The sequence below is a fragment of the Tachysurus vachellii genome, chromosome 7, assembly GCF_030014155.1.
Source record: "Tachysurus vachellii isolate PV-2020 chromosome 7, HZAU_Pvac_v1, whole genome shotgun sequence".
In the NCBI taxonomy this organism is placed as follows: domain Eukaryota; kingdom Metazoa; phylum Chordata; class Actinopteri; order Siluriformes; family Bagridae; genus Tachysurus; species Tachysurus vachellii.
Window position 1 is genome coordinate 17,940,987 of NC_083466.1, and position 27,013 is coordinate 17,967,999.

The following is a 27,013-nucleotide window of genomic DNA, read 5'->3' on the forward strand; positions in this document are numbered from 1 at the left end:
GTTTACAAGAGCCTGTAAATGATAAAGCCAAGTTAAGGGAGCTTTAGTCATTTTTTTTCCATTCCCATTCCCTCTTGTGTGCTTTAGTTAGTTATAAGAATCATAGAACTGCTGATTTATGACACATACTTAAGTCTGACATTCATGTTACCATGTCCATGCTTGGAGCTTGTTTCTTTGCATATTTTTTTCCCTGTCTGGGGCTTTTGGAATTTTGAGAGCAGGAGAGGTTTTTTTGCCCCAGAGTTAGGATTATGGATCAAAGGCACAAGTGAAGAGAGACAAAACGGGTAGCCTACTTTAAGCAGGTGGTGTGTGCATGGTGAAAGTTTACACCCTGCTGTATGAGCAGAGATGGATCAGTACAGATTCTGGTGTGTGTGCATATGCATGTGTCTGTATATGTGCGTGTGCTGAGATGCAATTCTCGGCTTGATCTTGTTGAAGTCAAACCATAGCAGATTGATTTGTTTGGATTGTGTGGGGAGATTTGTGTAGGGATGGTGGAGAGATTATTGGTGACTCAGTTGTGTATATGTTGGACAGTTGCCATAAACCCTAGATCTACTTTCTTTACTGTCCCACCTAGTGGATCAACTGTAGAAGTGGAATTTAGTTAATACTTTAAATTCAAACCTTTTATGTATAAAAATATTGATATGTGTTTTTTCGGTTTTTGATCGAAAAGGCTTGATTATATGAGACTTATTTTACTAGCATGAAGATTTTGTTTTGGTTTTTGATTGAAATTACAGAGAACCTCATTACATCAACCTGCATAAGCACATCTGACAAATGCTGCAAATGTACATATTTTATAAACAAAGCTCTTTTTAGATTTAATTTATCAATCTTCAATTAACATACATGGATGGTAGTTTTTGTTGAAAAAATACTTGAATGTTGCTGGTCTAAGCTGGGCAATGCTGGTCTTATTATTGGTTTAACTGGTGATTCTGGCCAACCAACTTGACATTGCCGAATTTGTTCTGTATATCTTCAATTTTTGCTTCAAAAAATAATCAAAATATCAAAAAGATTCTGGCAAATATACAGCAAATGGTACATTGAACTAGCAAAATCAGTACTAGTATTTTATTGATCATTAACACATTTTAATACTAAACACTAAAATACTAAACAAAATAACCTAAAAACATCTAGTAACAATAATTTATCCTACTTGAAGGTTGAAGCATCAGTACATATCTTCTATCGCAAGGTAAAATCTGAAAGAGCTGCAAAGATTAATGAACCCCAAAATATTCAGGGACTCCAGTGATAATAACTTATAACTTAATTTTAAACATTACATTTTTTTTCTGTTCCTATACTTCTGAAAATCTGCTTTGAGACAATGCTCATTATTAAAAGCGATATACAAATAAATTGAATTAAAGTGAATTGAATAATTGGGCACTGTGAACTGCTGAGTTTTAGTGTAGTTAAATGTATAAAAGTTGTCACTCAGAGCTACTTATAAAATGGAGTTGATCAGTGCATTTGCAAATTTAATCTGAATCTATCCGTTAAATTATAATACTGCTTACCATTTTAAATGCAAACCTGTAGCTCTGCCTTCTTTTGGCTCTAAACATTTAAATGCACCAAGTGTTCTAACAGCACTATTCATCAATTCTCATTTTTATTACAAAACGTTTTCTGTAATTATATACGCAATTCAGAAGGTGTTACAATTCATTGTTTAAATTAAATAAGATAAATATACATGGTATATAGTTCATTGAAATTGCCTGTGAATGTTGACAAGATGACAAGATATTGTGCTTAATGTGTACTCGTATACATATGTATAACACACAGCACTAATTTAACCTTTATGGGTCTTCCTCGGTATCCAGTGGTTTTGTAGTGAGAGCTTCTGGCAGATTCGGAAGCTGGAGGTAGAGGTAAATCACATGGACCTGAGGAAAGACACATACATAAAGACTCCAGGGCATCTATAATACACTGTCTTCTTCTATGGTTCCTGTGTTGCAGACTAATGTAATAAATTTCACCTTTTGAGACACTAAACTGACCTGAACCTCAACCTCTTGAGAGATGTCGACGGGTGGAGCGCACTGATCAAGACTTGTCGCTGGGGGGCGCATGAGAGTTGGGCCAAACACTGTGGCCAGATTACTTAGAGACATTTTATTCAGTTCCTCCTTCTCCGCAATCCTAAGACACAGTGAAAGAAAGAAAGAAAGAAAGAAAGAAAGAAAGAAAGAAAGAAAGAAAGAAAGAAAAAAAAAAGAAAGAAAGAGAGACGGGTTACAGAGAGGCAGAGAGGTGAATGGAGTTGGACCGATGTTATAAGAAGAATAAATCATCAATTAAGATACTGTATGCTGACTAAACCTAGCAAGTTCCTGGCTTTAATCATAATATGTAATAAAATACACATTTTATAGGAGTGAATACAACTAGAATACAGGAAGTTACCGTTTAAGATGATGTAAGAGGAAGAGAAGTGTGTTGCGATTGACATCAGGGAAGGAGTGCAGCTCAGAGAACATGGTGCTCGCTCTAAGATTGGGGTCTGTCAAATCTGTTAGAGATACACACAGTGTCAGTTTGTGTGTGGTAGAGTGAGTGAGTGATTGAGAAAAACAAAGTGCACAAAACTCACCCATTGCTTTAGAAAGTCTCTGAAAATAGGCAGCAGGAATTAGAGGCTCAGGCAGTTCTCTTAAGTAGAGCTTAAGAGTGCTAGACACTACATTCACATCCACATTTCTCACCTTACTCATAGCCTCCCAGTAATCTGAGGACAGAGAGGAACCGTGAAAGAGAAGAGAAATCAGGGATGGAGAGACATTTTGAGATAGATAGATAGATAGATAGATAGATAGATAGATAGATAGATAGATAGATAGATAGATAGATAGATAGATAGATAGATAGACACTTTATTGATCCTGAAGGTAATTCAAGAGAGCTACTGGACAGTTAATGCCACATTGGAGGTAGAATGCTTTTATCTAAACTATGAAAGATTGCTTGATATAATTCATGCTTAACTTACAGTGTTCTCTCACAATTAAGTATATTATACTCTTTCGCAATTACGAATGTTATACACACAGAACTTACATTTGGTTTCTTGCTACCAATTCAGTATGCAGAAGAGATTTAGATTTTTCTGCACAAAATGTTTTAAGCAGGTTCTTTACAAGTTCTGTCATGGAAGTAGTACATTAATTTTTTGAATAGAAATAACCATGACACACGCTTACTGGTGTTAAATGCTTGTTTTAAAGCCTGAATCTCATTGGTAGCTCCTGAGATTCTGTAAATGCCCTCTTCCTCTAGTCCTCTTCTCTCAATCTCATCCACACAGGCACGTACTATATGAGGAACCAGCACACCCTCTTGTCTTCAGTAGGCAAATAAAGACACACACAAAGAAGGTGAGTTTAAATAAGTTAGTATCATCAGTGGACAAATACAGCTAACCCAAAAGAGGATATTCACTTAACAAATCATGCAGGAAACATATCCTGAACGTGACAGAAAGTGTATTCTTACTTTTTGCAGAACATCCTGTGATTTTACCATGTTGTAACATTCCAGTATTACATAACTATATTTCTTTTTAGATTTTCCACTGATCAGTCATCTCTCATGTTGCGTTTGGTCAGAATGGATAAATGAATTGTTGCTCAAACTCATTGATGTATAGTATAGTATAGTGGAACAGACTAGAATTACTTTGATTTTGTAGGTACTGAATTTGTCTATAAATAAAATGTCAGCCAATGATACTACATCTATTTTTAACCCATTTATTTTTTTCTACAGCATTGTACTTCACAGTAAAGAAAATTAAAATAGTTGGACTTTAAAAAAAAAACAAGAGGAAATTCTGACCTTGCTACATCTCCAATCAGCATACAGAATACAGGCTGGTGCTGGAGAGGGGCTGAGCTGGGTGGCTCAAGCTGATGGGGTGAGTATTTGATCGACAGCGTTAACTCTATGGAGCCCAAATTCACGTTCATTCTCTTCCACTTTTTTAGCATATCAGCAGGATTTAACTGTGACAAACACATGCAAATTCATTCTCAGATTATATATGTGACCCAACACCCACAGAATAATATGAATATATTATATAGTATATTATGCATATGGTTGGGAATTATGTTAAGGAAAATAATATATTGCTTGATTCCAAAAGAAGCTGTATTTTACCTGTATCATAGCTCTGCCCAAAATATTCTCCTCTGACTGAGAGACACACAGCAGATAGAGCTGCTGAGCTCCATCCACCTTCAGTACCAGCTCCTTTCACACAAACACAACACAAACACACACACACACAGACAGAGAGAGAGAGAGAGAGAGAGAGAGAGATGGACAGACAGACAGACAGACAGGCACAGATAGATAGATAGATAGATAGATAGATAGATGATAGATAGATAGATAGATAGATAGAGAAAGAAAGAGAGAGAGAGAGAGAGAGAGAGAGAGAGAGAGAGAGAGAGAGAGAGAGAGAGAGAGATTTTACCCAAGGCTTCATTGTGTTAAATTCAGCTTAACTATTATTAAGGTCATAATCACTATAATAACGTAACCTTGAGGTTTCTGGTTCAGGTGTTTTTCAATGTCTTATTTAAACTCATTTCAATCAGACTTACACAATACACAATGAATTACACAATAAATAAGTCAATCAAACTGAGATGAAAGGCAATGTAAAAGAATTTGGTCGTGTTTGTGCGTGTTAAGTCTATACCTGATCCCACTGTGGCATCAGACTATATGATGAAAGACAAGTCTGAGCTCTTCTCTCAAAAATCTCAAAGCCATCAACTTCTACACAGACATAGACACCTGCAGTTGAAAAGAAGTACAAATAGACTCAGGGCTGATTATTCAACAATGAAAAAGCAAATATTGGGAGTTGACATAATTTCTTTAAGATTTATTTAAAGAAAAAAGAAACAAAAAAAACAATCAAAGTTTGTAAAGTATTATAAGTTTGTTTATAAATTAAACCCTTAAAACATTTTTGTTAGGCTTTTGCCTACAGCAGAAATATAAACACATCTCCTCAAACATTAATCTAATATTAATATTTGTTTAATAAAACATAATACATATACCTGCGATATTATAATAATATTCCTTTCAAAATTCTAAGCTAGAAATGATTATCTGTTACAAGATTTATAAAGAAATGCAGCAGCTCTCATTTCATTGTTAGTAGTTAGCATTGTTAGCATACAGTATATTTAATTGTTTATAAATATATGGTGTATTTATTTTTATTGCATTTAAATGTGAAAATAGTGATGAGTACCGATTACTGATCAGTTTTTGAAGGCAAAAATGCTATTTTACATCTTCAAGACATAGCTTGCAGTCATGTCTGATCTATATTATATTATTATTATAACATTAGAATGCAAGAAGGCTTTCAGTAAACACGTGAAAAAGAATTTGACGTGTAAAAGAATTTGCATAATTTACATCAGTTTGAGTAAAATATGTTTTGAAAGTCAGATGTCTTAAACAAAGTCTCACATCCACCACCAAATACGTTTCCCAGAACACACTATAACCTACAAACATAGCTGCACAAGACAAAACTCCCCAACAACCACAGACCTTGTTGCACATTTGCCTGTTTACTGATCACACACATTTACAGAAGCATCATACCAGATGTAAGAGCCTCGCAAACAATTAATTACTGAAAAGTAAGCGTCAGTGTGTCCCTGCCTGAACTTACAAAGCTGTGTTGTCTCTCATATTGTTATTCTGGGCTTACCCAGTTGCTTCTCAATTGTGATTCTGGACTTTGCCTTATTGATAATTTTTGCTTTGCTTTGTTACTTTTTAAGGGCAGTGCCTAGGACATTGATCAAGGAATTGCACATACAGTACTTCCCCACAGCAAGCTCTTAGTATGTGCCCCTCCAACAAGCAGTTTGTGCCCTTAGCCCTACAATTTAAACTCCTCATGTGTGCATACACAGCTGTAGCTACAGGCCACCCAGTAGCCCACTGAAAATATTACTTACTGCAAGATAAGTACTGTGGGCATGACATGGTCCATGATGTGCAGCATTTTATTTTCTCCTTTAGTGCTTGTGCACAAGTCATGGTCTGTTGAACCTTGCTGACTGGTAAGCTTGTGACCCTGTGCTCATCACGGTGGCCTTGCTCCCACCTGGCAGTGGACTTCATTATGGCTCTCCCACAGGCTCACAATCATCCTAGTCATTGTTGACCGTTTCTCCAACTCGCTTTAGCTTGTCCCTCTGCCCCACCTACCCACAGCATTTACTACAGCCGAACTGCTACTCAACCACGTTTTCCATTATTTTTGGATCCCTGAGGACATGCTCAGTGACGGTGGCACTCTTTTCATGTCATGAGTCTGTTCTAGCTTAATGGAGAAACTGGGGATGATTTTGAACCTAGCCTCAGGTTACCACCCACAGAGCAACAGGCAAATGGAGAGAGCCAATCACAAGATTATATGTTTTCCAAGTACTCTCTGTGCACAGATCCAAAGCTATTGGACTCAGATCCTGTCTTGGGACAAGTATGCCCAGAACTGACACCCTTCCATTGTGTGGATTGTGGGATTCTGGATTTTACTCCATTGTTGACAATTGCATATCATCTGAACTAGTATATGTCATGTGTTGTTGGGTACATACTCAATTGTGTCTGTGGAGGGAAAAACTTACTAACTGGCTGCTGTAGCCCACAGGCTGAATGCACAATCACGCACACACTCCCACACATACTGTTTTCTTCATCGTCTGTATGAGAGAAAGAAAGTAAAATGGAAAATTGAGTTAAGGTTGCAGAATTTGTTAGTGTGCGAATGTAAAAATAAAGGTACTGACCAGTCTTAAGGCAGCAAAGGGGCAGCTGTTGAGTCATTCTTAGTTTGACACAAGAGTTGGTAAGGGACAGTAAGTCCGGTGGCACTGTCTCTACCTCTGAGACACACAAACGGTGTATGACCATTAAAATGATATTCTATAAGTAAAACCTCTTACATATTTAGTATGAAATACTAAAGGAAGTTCCACCCACCCTCTGTTTTGCAGTTGTTAATTGCTTTTCTCCACTCTTCTAGCTCATACAGAGAATGTAAGTGAATGGTGTGACTCTAAAGGGAAAAAGTAGGAGAGTGCTGTCTTTATGGAACTGCTCAAAAAATATTTGCATTTGTATGTATTTATGTTGTGTTTATATGCAACAAGATCACACTTTGCTGCTGGGGCTATGTAGCTCTAAGATAAAAGAAGGTTTGTGGGTGAGAAGCCAAATTTCACAAGCTTCAAGCTTTTTTCCACAGCGATCGGCAGCACGAGAAACTGACCCTTTCTTCTCTTTCTGAAACATAAAAAATGACACATTTTTACATACATTCTCCTTTACATATACTAAGAAGAATTAATCAAGAACTTAGATAGATAGACTGTTTCATTTGTTTTTTGTAAAAGTAGACGCTGTGGTTTACAGTTGCTGTTGGCTGGGTTAGCATCACATGGAATACCACCACAGGTAAACAATATGGCCAAAAGTATGCAGACTCCTGACTATCATATGACTTGTTGAACATAATTTTCCAAAGTTGGTCCCTACTTTATTCTTATAACAGCCTCCACTCTTTAAGAAGGTATTGCACTAGCTTTTGTGGGGGCAATGGTAGCTTAATGGTTAAGACATTGGGCTATTGACCAGCAGCTTGGCATACAGTGCTCAGATGTATAACTACTGTAAGATAAATGTAAATTTAAATGTAAGGGTGTTAGCAAAATATCATAAATGAAAGCCTTGGTGTTCTAACTCAATGTAAAGGTGTTCAGTGCGGTTGAGGAATTGGCTTTTGGTTTGGTTGAGGAAAGTTCTTCCACACCAACCTTGGCAAAGACAGTCTATTTTCAAGTCTGTGCTTTCAACATTTTTGCAACAGTTTGGAGAAGGATGTTCAGATGACCACATATTTTGGGCATCTATTATATTTAACCTGCATACAGATAGCTCTAGAAGTATTCAACAGTACAGTGTCTTATTTCTTCAGGTAATGGCATGTCCATCCAGTTTGCCTGAATTTTTGGCCCAGAGCAGCGTTTCATTCACGCTTCCTAAATTACTGACTTGAGGAAAGATATTTAATCAAATTGTACTTAAATATATAAGATAAGAAGATTGATAACGACATGAAATAGAAACACACAGTTTTCATGCTGACACAATCACAAATACCAACATTACCATGTACTCCCGGAATGCACGCCTCAGGTGGAACACTTTTAGTCTCATGTTGCTGATTTTAAGCTGAAGATCAGCTGATGCTTCCTGCTCTGCTGCCCAGTTCATCCTGAGTCCACTTATTGGCATATACCAACAAAACCTGTAGTGAGGCTGCCTCCTGACACACACACACACACAAACACACACACACACACACACACACACACACACACACACACACACACACACACACACACACACAAACACACAGGGCCAGTAAAAACCATTTGCCAAAAGAGAAGAAAGCAACAAGTATTTTACAATGGTGATCTGCTTTTCTAAATGAATTATATAGGTTTTCCTCACCCCATATTTCCACACTTAAGCTTGACACACAGCAGTAGATCTGTGTAGAGAAAAAGGTGTCTGAGGCTCCGCCCACCATCACAAACCTCCACCACAAATCCATCTCGCACAAGCTGTCGTCGCTATGAGACACATACCCAAAACAAAGTAAATAAGGTCTTATGATTTTTGTATTTTTTAATTATGTATTAAGTTTGCTTATGAAGTGCTAATTGTTTGTGTGTGATCAACTGGGCAATTGATGGTTAAGGGGTTACCCAAGAACCCAGCGGTGGATGCTTAGTGGAACTCACGACCTACCAAACAGTGGTCCAACTCCTTAACCACTAAGCTACGATATCCCTCATAATCATAAACACCAAGACACTCTATGCAATTATTTATGCCCAGCACACAACTTTGCTTTATTGACAGACTTGTACCTAGGAAATGCTTTTGTAATCATATATAAGTGTTTTGTGCTCACTTAAGGATTTTTATTCACAATATGCTCCTGATCTTCTTTTCAGCAAACTTAGTAGACTTGGTTAGCCTATTTTTATAATGTACATGTCTACAGTTGTCATTGACATCTTAATATAATCTGCATCTGTATTACTGTGTTGTGGCCATGCACAATAGAAATAAAACTCAATTTAATTCAGTTAGATTGGAGTGCTTTTCATGAAAGGAACAACTGCTGCCACATTGTGAGCAGAGTTAGTCTAAGGATGAATGATGCATTAATCCAGTGTAAAGATCATGAAAGTATATGCTATTTCCTTAGCATCATATAAATATGTGTTAATGTTTTTTAATTCAGTATGTAGTTTGTAAGACAATTTTTGACCATTGTTATTTTTTGTGACAATGGTTTTATTTAGATGTCATTTTGATTAAGTTGAATATGTGAAATAGAAATTGTGAGTGTGTGTCTGTGTGCGTGCGTGTGTGCATGAACGCCCTGTGCTTGTGTACCTCTCCTCTGCTGAGAGTGACAGAGGTCTTGCACTGTGATCCCTCGTTAACCCCAGACAGGAAGCTACTTGAAACACGTAGGGCTTCCTGTAGCACTGCACTGTCATGGTGATCAGCTGGAGTCTGTTTTAGCAAGTCCTATACAGGAAGGACAGAAACGTGAGAACTGTAAAAAGGAAGAGCAGTGATCTAGAGAAATAAAACCATATTTTAAGCATGGAATCAAATGACATTCTAAGACAATTAGAATTGACAACTAAATGTCTTACATGCAACACAAGAGTAGTTTTAGTCACTCTGTCCAGAGGCTTGTACAGGAGAGCTATAATATAAGACATGGTTGAAATGGACAACATAAAATGACAGAATAACTGATAACTAAAAAAAAACAACCTTCATTATTCCATTACCTTCAAAGGTGTACATAGCTCTTGAATTGTCTGATCCTTTTGTGGCCTTCATGCTCTAAATAACAGTGAAATGTTATTGTTAATAACAAGAATGTGAGTTCATGATATTTCTGTACAACACTGATCTAATGCAGATTTACACACACACATACACATACACACACACACACACACACACGCACACACACACACACACACACACACACACACACACACACACACACACACACACACACACACACACACACACACACACACACACATTTTAACTGATCAGCAGCATACACACCTGTGCAATAGTTCGGAATCGTGGGTCTGATTGGGTGCATTTCTTCACTACCTTTACAGCATTCTCATAATTATCAATAAATCCTCGGTACATTCCTAACTGGCTCACCTAAACATCATAAAGCAAAAAAATGGTCTGTTATAATAAAGAATCACCTCATAATAAAGAGGTTTTTCCACATGCGATTGTATAAGTAATATCATATGTGTACTTGTGTACAACATGAGTCTACAGTCAGGTTAATGTGTATATACTATATATATAGTTATTATTATTTTAACTGCCAACTATTATATACTGGAGTTGAAATCAAATAACAATATATTAAATAACAAATTTATTTAAATGACAAAATTGTCAGAGTCAACAATCAAGCAGCATTCAGCAGAGTAAATTCAGAGGGTTTACTACAAGGTACACCACAAAAACAGGAAAACCAGATTAGAGATTGGCAAACGCATTAAACAAATAAAACAAAAACAAAAACATAAAGTTTTACCAAAATGATGGGATGAGAAAAGAATATCATTTCATATTGGGGTGTTGCATGTGTGACGGAATTAGTTCCTTTGTATTTATGGATAATGTGACTGCTTTTTACTGAAGCATTTACTAAAGCATTTGGCTGAATCTGAGCAGATAATGAAGAGCTATACACTTCATCAGGAAGTATGAAGTGTATAGCTCTTCATTATCTGCTCAGATTCAGCCAAATGCTGTGTTTCACAGTACAGAGGGACAATGACTTGAAACATATTTTAAAAACAACAAAGGCATTTTTAAGGCAAAGAACTGGAATCGATCATCTGACCTCAGTACAAATGAGCATGTATTTCACTTGCTGAAGGCAAATCTAAAGGCTAAAGGCCCAATGCATATTTCCCATTCATGGTCATCCTTTCTTTAAGGGGTTCTCTGGCTGAACCAAAATACAAATCGTAACATGGAATAAAAAAACACAAACACAAACTCACAAATTTGATGAAGAGATCTCCAACGGACAGGTCAAGGTTCTCATTCTTTAGCTCCAGAGGAAGGCCTGTTTCCAGATCTAAATATAAATTTAATTTAGCTCTGAGGCTGCTATGAAACTCAGTGTGGAGATCTAAAAGCTCTGGCAGCTGGTAGAACACTGTTTGGACCTGCTCAATGGACAACACAGGCTGGGATGTACCAGCTGAGGCCTTGAGAGCTTTCAAAGGCTGGGAAAAAAGAAAGCAAAAGAGAAAGAGAGAGAACTGTAGAACCCATGTTAAGTAACTCATGTTAAGGCAGTGATTGCAAAATAGTAACCATTGTATTTTATTGTTTATTTTTATATGAATGAGACCAAAAGAAAGCCAAAAAAGTCAGAATTTTGATGTATTTATCAGTCACTCTGTCTACGATCTACCTGATTTTTATAGGAATAGGATGTATGGCATGAAAAAACTGTACTACCACAAAAACAGACCCCTCTGCAACAACTTGGAAACAATGTGGTTTATGAGACTACTTGTAGCAGAGCCAAGCAAGAGCAATTTTTATACAGTGTCTCTTGAAAGTTTGTGAACCCTTTAGAAATTCCTATATTTCTGCATAAATATGACCCAAAACATCATCAGATTTTCAAACAAGTCCTAAAAGTAAACAAAGTGAACAAGGTCCAACAAATGAGACAACAATATTATACTTCTTTATTTAATTATTGAGAAAAATTATCCAGCATTACATATCTGTGACTTTAAACTATGTGAACCTTTGCTTTCAGTATCTGCCCTTGTGCAGCAATAACTGTAAGTAAAGTTTCCAGTAATTGTTGATCTATCCTGCACAACAGCTTAGAAGAATTTTATTCCATTCTTCAGTACAGAAGAGCTTCAACACTCGGATTGTAGTGAGTGTCCTCACATGAACTGCTTCAGGTCCTTACACAATTTTTCTTTTGGATTAAAGTCAGGACATTTTCTTGGCCATTCTAAAACATTACGTTTGGTCCTCTTTAATCATGCTTTGCTAGACAGACTTGGATGCTTGGGATCGTTGTCTTGGTGTATGAACCATTTTTTCTTGAGATTCAGTTCATGGACAGATGTCTTGCCATTTTCCTTTAGAGATCACTGGAATAATTCTGAATTCATTGTTCCATCAATGATGACATGCTGTCCTGGCCCAGATACAGCAAAACAGGCCCAAAGCATGATACTACCACACCATGTTTCTCAGATGGTATATGGTTCTTATGCTGGAATTCAGTATTTTTCTTTCTCCAAAAATAATGCTTCTCATTTTAAAATAAAAAAGTTTCATTTTGGTCTCATTCCTCCAAAAACAATTTTTCCTTTGGTTTGTCCACATGATTTTTAGCAAACTTCATGGGCAGCAATGTTCTTTTTGGAGAGTAGTGGCTTTCTCCTTGCAACTCTGCCTTGCACACCAACGTTGTTCAATGTTCACCTGATGGCAGACTCATGAACATTAACATAAGCCAAAGTACAAGAGGCCTTTAGTTGCTTAGTTATAACTCTTTTTCTGAAGTCCTCAGAAATCTCAGTTGTTTTTGCAATGATCCTCTTCCACAAACACACATCATGAACATAGACTTTGATAGATCTCTGTTCTTTAAATAAAATATGACACTCGTGGAGACCTGATTGTTATCTCAGTGACTGAAATCAGATGCAAATTTATTTATGCAAAAATATAGAAATTTCAAAAGGGTTCACAAACTTTCAGGTGACACTGTATTCAGGTGACACATAGCATGTTTACCTATGAACACAAGTAGTCCTCTGCAAATGATCCAAAATGCAGCTGCATGGCTTATTCTCAACCTGCCTAAGTTCTCGCATACCACCCTGCTGCTGCAATCCCTCCACTGGCTTCTGGTAGCTGCACGCATCAGATTCAAAACACTGATGCTGGCCTACAATGCCAGAAAAGGACCAGCTGCCTCACCTCAAAGCCCTCATCACTACTCGCACTGCACCCCGCACCCTCAGAGCTACCAGCACTGCTCGTCTGGTTCCACCATCTCTCAGGGTAAAAGGCAAGTAACCAACAAGACTCTTTTCTGTTCTGGCACCAAGGTGGTGGAATGAACTTCCCCTAGGGTTCCGGACAGCTGAGTCACTGGCTATTTTCAAAAGACGGTTGAAGACCTACTTATTCAGGAAACACTTCAACTAGCACTTCCTTCCTTGTTTGTTGCATATATGTTTATAAAAATAAATAAACTAATTAATTAATTAATTAATTAATTAAAAAAAAAACTTGAACAATGTTTTAGACTCATGGTGTCTTAAGTATGTAACCTAGTGAACCAGAGTTAACGTATCCAATGATAGAGACTTGTAAATGTAAATGTATCCTGTGACTATACATGTACAGTATCTTGTAGTTGGGACCTGACAGCCAGTAACTGTATGCCTGTAATTGAAATTTTTTCTATAGCATAAGCTTTCTAGATAATGAGGTGATTGGGTGTACATAAGATAGCCTGTGTGTGAAGCATCCGAAGACCCAAATAAAACCCAAATCCCAGTTTGACTGATTCTGGAAATAAAGAAGTGTTCATTCTATTTAAACGATTAAGGAAGTTCCTTACTCTCATGTTAAATAACTGAAACAAGTGAAAAAAGCAATGAAAAAAACATACAGTAGTATTTAATACTATTAAGTATTAATAAGTATCCAATGGTGTCACTTACTCTCATAATTTACAAGTTCATTAAAATAAATGTATCAAGGTCAGAATTATTGCTCTTAAAGCCAACATGTTCAATATCACTTGAAAAACAAGCACTTCACTTTCTGCATATGAGTGGTACGAATAAGAAGAAGTTTGAAAACAGAAACAGAAAGGGGAAGATTTTTTCCATATATCAAGTATATTTTTGTTTAAAATTTATAACATATGAGTTAAGCATTGGCCATCCAAGTACTAAAATATAATGACTTCCTGGACTTATTTATATATTCATTGTCCTCCAAATGTATTGAAGCAGCTTTTTTTTTTTTTTTGGCTTTTCACTGGAGGCAATTCAGTTTAAGATCAAAAGATGAATATGAGATAATAGATCAGAATTTCAGCTTTCATATCCTGATATTGCTAATATTTTTCTAGGCATGTACTTCAGATATTTTGAGACATTGTAAATTTTGGGGAGTTTCTTCCTTCAGTTTTTGAAATGCACACACATTTTGGTTAATTGGTCAGTTTAAAATTTCCCATGTTTCATATACCATGTTCTAAGTTTTTTTTAAATATCTAGATATAAATATCAGGAAATGAAAACAGAAATTATGTTTTATTCTCCAATATTGATCCTTTAATCTCAAATGTCCTCAGAGTATATCAAAAACAAAATAATTGGCCTTGTGATTCCAAAACTGCATTTTTTGTACCACTCTAATCCTGACCAGGGTCATATAGAATATAATGTCTATCCTGGGAGTCTGTTTGAGACAGGAATACAGCATGGTTGGAATGCCAGCCCATTGCAGGGCACCACACAAACACACACTCATATACTTTTATAAGACTGAACAGGAGCTATGAGGCATTGACTCTAACTATTGTGCCACTCTATCACCACAATTATTTATCTTCATCAAATAACATCATAACACTTTAACACATTAACACATGCCTTAAGTGAGAATTTCTGACCTACATCTATGTTTCCTGTAAAGCTGTTTTATGGTTATATAGCTATAGTTAAGCACTACACAGCAAGTCAGAATGGATTTCTCTGGTTTCTTTCCATCCACCAAAAATATGCCAGTAGGTGAATAGGCTGATGTGTTAAAGTGTGTGTGAATGTGTATCTACATGGCACATCCCATCCAGGGTACACTATCACTGCTGCATGCCCAATGTTCATGGGATTGTATTAAAATCCATCCTGACCAGAAAAAAATGAATGAATTAATTAATGAAATAATTAATTTAGGAATTAATTAAGTAATTAATTAATTTATGAATGAATGAATGAATGAAATAGCAGCGTCTACAAATATATTTGTTTGTATGTTGTGCTGTGTTTGTTACCATGAGCAGGATTTTCAACTCATTCAGGTAGGTCTCTTCACTTATTAAAATCTCTTTGAGTAGCTGTACTCTCCTGTCCAGCATCTCTTCTGGGCTTTTACAGATCTGGAACAACAGGTCATCATGAACTTCAACAAGTCAATTGACTCACTTTAGAAACTCTATACTCTAGAGACGTGTTTCAACAGAGAACCAATAACAGTCAGAATGAGATCTACTGGGATTAATACTAATACTGAGAAGTAAAGGTACACAGACATCCAAATCTCTTAAACTACTTGGCCAGAAATACCTCAAGCTAAAGATTTCTTGGCTCCTGAAATACAGTTTAGTGTCCTTCTTACTACATTTTTTTTCTTAACTGACAAACCGAAGTTTATGGATTTCAGCAGGTCTAGCCAAAATCTTGTCATGGATGTCAACTCATGAGCTGAAACTAAATCTGAGCACATTTATACAGAGATGCGTTCTTATGTCATGATGTTGTGATATGCCTCGGGTGTAGATGGTGATATAGGTGACATATCAGGCCTAATCTGTTTTGAGGTATTGAGGACTTGACTATTTGAGGGTTTGGTTTAATCCAGTGCTAAAAGAGCTCAATAATACATATAAATACACTGATAAGTGATTTCACCACTTTAACAATATAAAAATAAATCACAGGCCCAACTTTGAACCACTGAGAAAAAATAATGGACTCACTGGTGTGTCTGGAAATGCTTCTGCCGCCTCTGTGATGCTAGGAAGCCAGTCGGTCTCATCCCCAAACACATCCTGAGAGAATTCTGAATCCACAGCTCCATTTTCCTCCACTACCAATTCAGTCAAAACAAGATGACCATCAGTGGTTCATTTTTTACTTTAAACTATTTAGTGATAGAAATAAAGAAGCTTCAACACGGAAAAGCTCAACAGCCTTTAACCCTCAACTCTCAGCAAAAACATAACCACAGAAATGAACAATAGAAAAACGAGAAGCCATGGCTAATCCATCAAAAAGAACTAACATGTATAACTCAACATGTACTACTTTTAACTGTTTAAATAAAAAACATTTTATCAGCCAAATGTTAAAAATTAAATGGAATTTCCTATCATATCATATTACTATCCTATCAAATAGCATAGTTCAGGATAGTTAAGACATTAGATATCACAGAATTGCAGATTGAAGGCATTGTTAGTGAAATACCAAAGTTTTTCTAAGCGCAGAAAGCTTAAATGCAATGACGATATGAGCCAGACACCCAGAGCTCACCCGGTATACCGGAGGATATGAGATACTGCAGCGCCTCTTCATAAAGCTCCATCAGCAATCAATACAGAGACCAGAGCCGGCATGGAAATGAGAGAAAATGTGGGTCTAAAACCACCTAAAGCTGTCTGTCTCTAAACCAATCCCTGTCAAGGAAGGAGAATATAAACCATTCTTCCTGTTTCTATGACCAGAGAGAGAGAGAGCGAGAGATAGAGAGAGAGAGAGAGAGAGAGAGAGAGAGAGAGAGTCGGAAGAGAAACTAATTTTGTCTGTAATTCTGATTATCTTTACTACACTTGATCCAGACTTAATTGTCGTCAGTAGAATTGTTTTAGAAGTAACTACATGAAATCCTTTGTGCTTGTTTAACTGCTTTGTTTATATGTTTGTTTTATATAACTTTGTATCATCATGCCAACATTGATGTTCCTGCTCCTGACTAAGCAGTGAATAAATGATCATTAATAATTGATTAATGAATTGATGATGGAATCAGTGCTTTTATTACACGATTGTCATGGTGTGTACTGTATAGCTGTCTAGGCAGATGAATTGGTTTTCTAATCTAGATCCGCCCACTCCATAAAATACTGCTGAAAACTCAGTTAATCTCTTCCATAAGGGGGCATCATTTTAATATGATATGGCAGAAAAAATAAGCAGAAAATGTATAAGTAAGGTAAAGGCAACCACTAACCACCAGAGCAGCTCCAGTGCACCCTGGCACACATTCTACACGATACATGATGGTGTTGGTGGTGAAGAGCTTTGTCTAATCAAACATCTGTCAAGGGTCTGCAGTTTGATTCAGATTGATCTAGGAGGACAACTGGAGGACAAGTGGAGGACAAGTGCATTTACCCGTTCAGTGCATTTTTGGATTGAAGCATTGGTTCCATTGATTCAGAAAAGCGCTCTGAAAACTCAGGGAAGGAAAGCATATAAAAATAAGTGTGGGGGGAAAAAAACACATGAATTTAAATGCCCTTTTTTCTATTTCAGGAGCATGGGATGGGTTCAGGTTATTCAAAAGAGCAGTGACTTATATATAGGTTTTATTAATATAAAAAATACCTGTTAATTTGGGATTGTGAGTATTTTAATTTAATTTAATTTAATACAGATTTTGACAAATAAAAATACCATACACATCTGTATCTGTGAACTGAGCTTCGATCTTTATTTAGTTTAGTCATACTAATAATGAGCTATTCGAGACCAATTTAAAAGAATTCCATATGCTATTAATTGCAATTAATTAGATTTGTTTCACTTATCTCTATAAGACTATAATCTCCTTTATGTAAGACCACAACAGCGGTTCCGTATTTAAATTGTGCAACGCTGCCACCTAGTGTTAGAAGATAATATTGACAAAAAAATAGATAATAGTTTTCTTCTAAAAAAGTTGAGACTAATTTCCTGATAGATTGTGCAAGAGAAAGATCAGGAACAAGGCCATGTGGTGAAAGACAAGCTCTCACTGCCATGTTGCACTAGGAATTGGTCATATTTACAAATTTTATGTAGGAAGTATCAATAACCAGACAAGGAAAATAAATGCTGCTTTTGTTACAATTTATTGTGGTTTGTACCCAGTTCTTTTGGCAATTATTCTTAGATGGCATGTGGGTGAACAAATTTGTGTGTTGTCTTGTATACTTCGAGCTTTCCTCAAATGTCTCTTGCTATAGGTGGGGCAAGTGTGGGAATGTAGCCCCATGCAAAATATTTAACAAATAAATTAAACTTTTTGTATTTGTTCCACTTCACTGATGACAGTTTATGAATACAATAAAATGGAATCTAGAATATTTAAATAATTTTATGGGCATTTCCCAGTGCCCCTTAACTTATGTGTTAATGAACCTTTTTCTCCCAAAGGTTAAAATGAGTCAAATATACAGTATTGTTTTCTTTCTAACTTCCCTATAGTTGTGCTGATTAGACTTTTTTGAGTTTTGCATTCTGCATTCAGATATTACTGTTTTGCTGCTTACTTGACTGAAGGCTTTATATTCATATTCCATATTCAAGGCTGTTGTATGTACCAGTCCAATTTCTTTTCATGTATTTTATATGCAAACTGAACAGCACCTATAGATCTACATGCAAATTATGTTCTCAAAATCAAACCTATATGGGGTGATTTCAGAAGGGACCAGTCTGTGAAATTCTTTAAAAAAAATAAAATAGACAACAGTCTATATTGCTGTTTATAATTCATCATGTTTAATGCAGGGGGGGCACGGTGGCTTAGTGGTTAGCACGTTTGCCTCACACCTCCAGGGTCGGGGTTCGATTCCCGCCTCCACCTTGTGTGTGTGGAGTTTGCATGTTCTCCCCGTGCCTCGGGGGTTTCCTCCGGGTACTCCGGTTTCCTCCCCCGGTCCAAAGACATGCATGGTAGGTTGATTGGCATCTCTGGAAAATTGTCCCTAGTGTGTGATTGCGTGAGTGAATGAGAGTGTGTGTGTGTGTGTGTGTGTGTGTGTGTGTGTGTGTGTGTGTGCCCTGCGATGGGTTGGCACTCCGTCCAGGGTGTATCCTGCCTTGATGCCCGATGACGCCTGAGATAGTAGACAGACGCCGAGGTAGTTCGGATAAGCGGTAGAAGATGAATGAATGTTTAATGCATGTATTAAACTACATTTCTTATTAGAAAGACACACAATTTATTCTCTATAATGACTGTATTCAAAAATAAAGGAAGCAAATTTTGTCTTGTTTCTGTCGGCTAGCGTAATCATTCAGAAGACGTATTTGACGTATTTGAAGTTACACTTATCTTTGACCACAGAGTACTTCGTGTGCATATAAATAAGATTTTGTACAGCAACAATAATGAAAAGAAAAATGTTGGTACATCCTGTTTTTAAAACGGATCAACTGCTAAGAAATCAACATGCTTGTCTAAAATATGGGTGTATTGATATTTGTTGTAAAAAATATCACGTATGTGTCATGAAATGGAGGCCAAGGTGGATGCAGACACATGGGACAGACTTACCTGTCTGTTTAGGAAGGGAGGAAGTGCTGAATTTTTTCTTGGCATGGTGATGCATTCACTAATCTGCACTCTTAAAATGTGAAGGTACTCACTCTTTCAGATTAGTAGGTAGTGCCTCCGGTTCTCAGAGATATCTGTTCTGTGACACCTCTCCTGAATTCAACACATCTGGGGTCTCAGATATAAGCATATTTTTTGTATAAATTGTGCATGTGCATGAAGCCTATCAATGATTTATCAATGCCATCTTGTGCCTGAGGATGGGGGTATATTTACATGCAGAATACTGATCATGTGTATGTATGGTGTTAGAAAACTGTAAATCATATCATTAAATAAGCATAGTAATAAGCATAGTATGGTTTAGAGACAGTGTCACTGAAGAAGAGACAGGAGTCAGAGCTTGAGGTAGCCGAATTGAAGATGTTGAGGTTCTCTTTGGGTGTGACAAGATTGGACAGGATTAGGAACGAGTACATCAGAGGGATAGCCCATGTTGGACGTTTGGGGGACAAAGTTAGGGAGGCGAGATTAAGATGGTTTGGACATGTTCAGAGGAGGGAGAGTGAGTATATTGGTAGGAGAATGTTGGACATGGAGCTGCCAGGCAGGAGGCAAAGAGGAAGGCCAAAGAGGAGGTATATGGATGTAATTAATGAGGATTTGAAGCTAGTGGGTGCAAGTGTTGAGGATGCAGAAGATAGGGTTAGGTGGAGAGAGATGATTCACTGTGGCGACCCCTGAAGGGAAAAGCCGAAAGAAGAAGAAGAAATAAGCATAGTAACTAGTTCAATGCTCAAAAGATACAGACACAGGTGAAATGGAATGTAGAATCATATGAAATGACTAAGAATTGATATGGCTAGATATGAAGTAGATATGGAAGATATGGCTATGAACTGATACACACACATTTTATATATGCAAATTTGCAGAGAGTCGGTGGGGGCCCGGATGTCTGTGTCATAAAATCACAGATCCTTGTCAAGATGGCAAAATCAAGTCTGAGATAAGGATGAGGATTCACAGAGGTGGGCTTCACAAAAATCACAAATTCACAGTAGGACCAACACAAAAATCATAATTCATTCCCAAGTATCAGGACTTTTCTTAAACCAATGCTGATTCAAAATAAATGGACTAACTGCCAAAAGCAAACCAGTCTAGGCTGATCCACCCCTGGCTAGCCTCAGTTCTTTTGTTTCTTTTCTTTTCATTTGTAGTCTAGCCTGATCCACCCTTGGCTAGCTTCAGTTCTTTTCATTCTTTTCTTTTCAGTTATGGTATAACCTGATCCACCCTTGGCTAGGCTCAGTTCTTTTATTTCCTTTTCTTTTCATTTACAGTCTAGCATGGTCCACCCACAGCTAGCCTCAGTTCTTTTTCTTTTTAATCGAACTGCCCCTGGACTCACTTCTTTTTTTAATTTTCTTTTTTTTCTTTATTTTTCTGTGTAACCCAAATTAAACCGTTCTTGAAGTAATCACTCTTTTGAAATCTGTATGTGAGACTCCACTGTATGTTCAAGTTCAAGTTCAAGTTTCTTTATTGTCATTCTGCTACATTTAGGGCATGCAGTGGAACGAGATGTCATGTCTCACAGGTCAAATGGTGCAACATCCAGAGGTGGGAGTAAGTCACACATGTGCAAGTCACAAGTAAGTCTCAAGTCTTAACCTTCAAGTCTCAAGCAAGTCCGAGTCATTTTTTGTGAGAGTCAAGTCAAGTCAAGTCACTGCTTTATGTCAAGCAAGTCAAGTCAAGTCGTAGCTTGAGTCAAGCAAGTCACTGGCAAGTCATACAGATGTTTGATGATTTAACTAAATGTACAGTATATATTAAACAAAGTTAAATCTACAGTATTTATGGACTATGTTTTATTTGCACTAAAAAATGATTATATGCATTTATTTTTAAAAGGTGTCCACATACAGGTGAGTTGTAAATACAATAAAAATCTAAAAATGAATAAAAATCAAAACTACAAAGAATAAGATGTAAATGTAGCTGAAATAAGGCCAACATAAAAGCATGAAAAGTTTCAATATGCCTCAAACATGGCAGAAGACCATGGAAAAGTAGATATAAAAAAAAGGTTTCTATGCAACCAAATGGCATTTTTTGAACAGACATTCCCTTTTAATGGGACATGAACACATCCTTACATTAGATCCTTCCTTTTTATCAACAGAATAACAACAACAATCAATCACGTCAACCAAAAAATGGAAATTATTGAATCCCACAAACCTTGAAGTGAATTATGGAGAGAGAGAGAGAGAGAGAGAGAGAGAGAGAGAGAGAGAGAGAGAGAGAGAGAAAGAGAGAGAGAGATTATTTGAGGGTAATTTATTAATTAAAGGGATAGTGCACCTAAAAATTAAAATTCTGTTATCTTTTTCTCACCCTCATTATGTTACATACCTGTATAAATTTCTTTGTTTTGATGAACACACATGTAGATATTTTGAGGACTGTTTATAACCAAACCCTTCATGAGCCACATTCACTTCCATAGTGGGAAAAAGAATACTATAGAAGTGAATGGGGCTCATGAATGGTTTGGTTACAAACATTCCTTAAAATATCTTCCTCCGTGTTCATCTAAACAAAGAAATTTATACAGGTTTGTAACATCATGAGGGTGAGAAAATGATGACAGAATTTTCATTTTTAGGTGAACTGTCCCTTTAAATTGAATGTGTGTGTGTGTGTGTGTGTGTGTGTGCGTGTGCATGCGAGACAAGAATATGGCTGTGCTTGCAACTCAGTGGTTTTTTATTTTTATATTTATATTTATGTTTTTTATATATATGCATCCCCATAAATGATCCATAGGCTTTTCACTCAAAGCCTAACACTGAAGACCAATTATAAGTGCTATTGCAAAAAAGCTGACATTTCCACATAAACAGTGACCAACCATTTACACTACATTGCGCTTGCAAAAAATTTAATTTGATAGAACTTTGTCATTCAATTGTGAGCGATGTGGTCGCATACTGCTGTTCTTCTCTTCTCATCTTGCACAAAATCCCGGTACCTGAACTTAATTATTTTTGGTGTCGCGCCTTCCAAGTTTCGTCACGACTGTTAAGGTTTATTAGTGCGCGCGCTCCCTCTGCTTGCCTGCTGCGTCACGTGGTTAGATTACTCTCTTATGTGCGTTTAAAAACAGATTAAAAAACAAACAAACAAAAAAACAAGTTATTTCGAGTCATTTAATTCAAGTCAAGTCTCAAGTCATGAATGTCAAGTCAAAGTCAAGTCGAGTCTTTTTTTAATATTTGTCAAGCAAGTCTCAAGTCTCAAATGTGCGACTTAAGTCCGACTCGAGTCAAGTCATATGACTCGAGTCCCCCATCTCTGGCAACATCCATACAGACATAAAACATAAAACAACAACGAAGCAGGGGACAGATACGGTCTATGCCATCAGTACAAAAATACACTCAAGAAATAAATATAAATATGTAGACTATACAATGCAACAATGCTACCCTTAATATTGTACACTTGAAACAGGAGGCATTCAAAGTCAAGCAGCTGGTAGCAGACTAGTGCAAGATGCAATGTGCAACACGAGCATGTAAACATGTGTATTATTCGTGGGTTTAGAACACCGTTTTAGTTTTTGATGTGCCAGTGTGCTAATGCTGAGGTGAGTGCGGCAGGTGGAGGTCAGGTGGGTTACGTCACAGGAGGCCGTATATTTTCAGTGGTGGCAGTGGAGGTTTGAGATTTAGTTCAGGGCTCTCACAGCTTGGGGGTAGAAACTGTTCCGCAGTCTAGCAGAGCAGGCTCTGATGCTTCTGTACCTTCTTCCTGATGGTAGGAGCTGCTGAGGCATCGCTTCATGAAGATGTCCTCGATCAAGGGGAGAGGGGCGTCGATGATCTTTGCGGCTGCATTCACTATCAGCTGAAGGGTCTTGCGGTCAGTTGCACTGCAGTTCCCGTGCCAGACAGTGATGCAGTTCATCAACACACTCTCAATGGTTCCTCTGTAGAAGGTGGTGAGGATGGGTGGAGGGAGACATACAGTACTCTCTTCAGGCGGCAGAGAAAGTGCAGCCGCTGATGTGCCTTCTTGGAGAGTGACCGTGTGTTGGTGGACCAGGTGAGATCTTCCGTGATGTGCACATCCAGGAATTTTGTGCTGCAAACCCTCTCAACTGTTGTGTTGTTGATGGTCAGTGGACGGTGCTCAATGGAGTTTCTTCTGAAGTCCATCACAGCCTCCTTTGTCTTCTCTACATTGAGGGGCAGGTTATTTGTTTCACACCATTTTGCCAGCTGAGCCACTTCCTCTCTGTAGCGTGTTTCGTCGTTGTTGCTGATGAGACTGATCACAGTTGTGTCATCAGCAAACTTGACAATGCGGTTGGAGCTGAACTTTGCAGTGCAGTCGTGTGTCAGCAACATGAAGAGCAGTGGGCTGAGCACACAGCCTTGTGGTGCGCCTGTGCTCAGTGTTGTAGTGCTCGATGTTGTTTGGCCGATACGCACTGACTGAGGTCTTCCAGTTAGAAAGTCCAGGATCCAATTACAGAGGTAGTTGCTAAGGCCCAGCAGTTGCAGTTTATGAATGAGCTGTTGTGGGATGATTGTGTTGAATGATGAGCTGAAATCTATGAACAGCATTCTTTTCTCCCTGTATACTCACTCTCTTGGTGAAGTTATTTCCTCACATGGGTTCTCTTACCACTGCTATGCTGATGATACACAACTTATCTTCTCTTTCCCACCCTCAGATACCACAGCTTCTGATCGGATCTCAGCATGTCTGGCAGAAATTTCATCATGGATGACTGCTCATCAGTTAAAGCTAAATCCTAGCAAAACTGAACTGCTCTTCCTGAACATCCCAGGTGATTCATCCCCAGGACATGTTCTTGCTATATCCTTGCACAACGATCTGATCTCCCCTTCAGCCACAGCTCGCAACCTTGGGGTAACCATTGACAATCAACTGTCTTTTTCCTCTCATGTTGCTAATGTGACTCGCTCATGTTGGTTTCTGCTCTACAACATTAGAAGGATTCAGCCATTTCTGTCCACACAGGCTGCTCAGGTACTTGTTCAGTCTCTTGTCATTTCTAGACAGGATTACTGCAATGCACTGCTGGCAGGTCTACCTACAGTATGAACGCAATCTGTCCTCTGCAAATGATCCAAAATGCAGCTGCACGGCTTGTTTTCAACCTGCCAAAATTCTCGCATACCTCGCGATTCCTCTACTGGCTTCCGGTAGCTGCACGCATCAGATTCAAAACACTGATGCTGGCCTACAAAGCCAAAAATGGACCAGCTCCCTCTTACCTCAAAGCCCTCATCACTCCGCGCACTGCACCCCGCACTCTCCGATCTACCAGCACTGCTCAACTGGTTCCACCATCTCTCAGGGTAAGAGGCAAGTATACTACAAGACTCTTCTCTGTTCTGGCACCAAGGTGGTGGAATGAACTTCCCCTAGAGGTCCGGACAGCTGAGTCACTGGGTATTTTCAAACGGCGGTTGAAGACCTACTTATTCAGGAAACACTTCAACTAGCAGTTCTTTCCTTATCTTTTGCATTTTAAAAAAAACAAAAAACAAAAAAAAAACACCTTTGACACTTTTTCATTGTAACTCTGAACAAATGTTTTAAACTCATGGTATCTTAAGTATGTAACTTAGTGATCCAGCATTAATGTATTCAGTGTTAGAGATTTAAGCACTTATGTATGTCGCTCTGGATAAGGGCGTCTGCCAAATGCTGTAAATGTAAATGTAAATGTAAATTCTGATTTGGGAATTTTTGTTTTCAAGGTATGTGAGGGCTAGGTGGAGGCTAAGGGCAATTGCAATATGCAAACTGGAGCAGATCGAGGGTGTTGGGGAGACTGGTTGTTATATTTTTCATGACTAGCCTCTCAAAGCACTTCATCACGATTGGAGTCAGTGCTATGGGACGGTAGTCATTCAAACAGGACACAGGTGCTTTCTTTGGAGCCGGTATGATGGTCGTGGGCTTGAGACGTGTGGGGACGACTGCCTGGCTCAGTGAGGTGTTAAAGATATCCGTAAGGACGTCAGTCAACTGTGCCGCACAGTCTCTCAGTACCCGGCCTGGTATGCCGTCGGGACCTGCATCGGTTAATCCTGGATAGGGTCTTCCTTACATCAGCTGGAGAGAGATAGAGCACCTGGTCATTGGGCGATGTGGGCAGTTTTTGTGCAGGTGTGTTATATCTGCATGTCAAACCGCGAGTAGAATAGGTTCAGTGTGTCAGGGAGTGATGTGTTGTTTTCACAGGCCTGTGGTGGGGGCTTGTAGTCTGTGATGGTTTGAATGGCTTTCCACAGACTCTGTGTGTCTTTACTGTCTGTGAAGTGACTGTTGATTTTGTCTGCATATGTCTGTTTAGCTTTTTTGATGCCACATGACAGATTGGCTCTTGCTGTTCTAAGAGCTGCTTTATCTCCCGACCTGAAAGCTTCATCTCTGGTCTTTAGCAGCTCATGAACCTCTGCTGTCATCCACTGCTTTCAGTTTTCCCGTGTGGTGATAACTCTGTGGGTTAACTCTGGTTTAACTCTGTGTTTACATGGTATTGTCTTAAGCTACTTTTATTTGTTACTATGTTCATGAATACTGTATAAACTACACATAGGATATTATTTTCAGTGGAAGTAATACCCCAACTAGACAAAACAGCTACATTCATATCTTCTTGAATACATGATTTTTTTATCCACTAGCTCAGAGCCCAGAAACATGGAGAGATGGAAGAGATTGGTGTCATATTCCCTACTTATCCCATTGGAGGGACATTTTATTCTTGGTGATGCCACTTTGGTGCTCCATTTTCTCAGTCTGATAAACATGACAGTGGTAAGTCACTTTCAGTTCGACATGCTTACAGGTTCTACCAACTTTTTTTTTCTACCTACAATTTGTGATTGCTGTGCCACTGCTTGCATTATGAATGCTCATAATTTGATCAACATTAAAAAATTTTATGTTTTTTCGATTATCGTTACAACTTGATGTTTTGTGTGATGTATCATTTTCAAGCCTATAAAGCAATACTAGAGTTGCCTGTGTCTCTGTTTCTAGCACATCAGAGGATACCGTACAGTTAATTTCAGTTTCAACCCAAAAGCACTGCTCCTCCATGGTCCTCAACAAGTGCTCCAAAGCAGACCCATCTCTCAACTATTTCAGTCCTAGTGCAGGCGGTTAGCGATTTCGATAATGACCCATCCCAGGCAACATTAACTAATTACCCAAAGTGAGGCCACTACCACTGATAGCCCACCTGTACCAGCCCACTCTAATTTAATTAGCTGGGACTGGCCCTGGTTGTCACTGTGGTAATCTTCTGTTGGACGGCCAAGACTGAAAAGAGGGGCTGGTAAATTATTTCTAGTTACTACTGGATGTGTTGAGATTTGCATGTCCCCATGGT

The 27,013-nt window shown here is 38.0% G+C and overlaps 1 protein-coding gene across 2 annotated transcripts in view; it reads right to left on the reverse strand.

Moving 5' to 3' along the window:
• Positions 1-1,063: 1,063 nt before the first annotated feature.
• The window catches only part of si:dkey-33c9.6 (active breakpoint cluster region-related protein), a 72,956-nt gene continuing 47,006 nt past the window's right edge, over positions 1,064-27,013 (reverse strand). The window contains exons 1-22 of one of the 2 annotated variants that reach the window (XM_060874728.1): positions 16,551-16,702; positions 15,995-16,104; positions 15,290-15,394; positions 11,232-11,459; positions 10,258-10,365; positions 9,969-10,023; positions 9,828-9,880; positions 9,559-9,696; positions 8,602-8,723; positions 8,257-8,413; positions 7,246-7,371; positions 7,069-7,144; positions 6,876-6,971; positions 6,714-6,788; positions 4,748-4,845; positions 4,201-4,293; positions 3,877-4,043; positions 3,243-3,382; positions 2,636-2,770; positions 2,449-2,554; positions 2,043-2,184; positions 1,064-1,925 (exon numbers count right to left, since the gene is read on the reverse strand). In XM_060874728.1, the coding sequence (XP_060730711.1) occupies positions 1,839-1,925; positions 2,043-2,184; positions 2,449-2,554; positions 2,636-2,770; positions 3,243-3,382; positions 3,877-4,043; positions 4,201-4,293; positions 4,748-4,845; positions 6,714-6,788; positions 6,876-6,971; positions 7,069-7,144; positions 7,246-7,371; positions 8,257-8,413; positions 8,602-8,723; positions 9,559-9,696; positions 9,828-9,880; positions 9,969-10,023; positions 10,258-10,365; positions 11,232-11,459; positions 15,290-15,394; positions 15,995-16,104; positions 16,551-16,602 (2,469 nt within the window). In that variant the 5' untranslated portion in view covers positions 16,603-16,702 and the 3' untranslated portion in view covers positions 1,064-1,838. Of the gene's footprint in view, positions 1,926-2,042; positions 2,185-2,448; positions 2,555-2,635; positions 2,771-3,242; positions 3,383-3,876; positions 4,044-4,200; positions 4,294-4,747; positions 4,846-6,713; positions 6,789-6,875; positions 6,972-7,068; positions 7,145-7,245; positions 7,372-8,256; positions 8,414-8,601; positions 8,724-9,558; positions 9,697-9,827; positions 9,881-9,968; positions 10,024-10,257; positions 10,366-11,231; positions 11,460-15,289; positions 15,396-15,994; positions 16,105-16,550; positions 16,703-27,013 lie in introns of those variants that run through there. The other variant, XM_060874729.1, reaches the window with a different exon arrangement.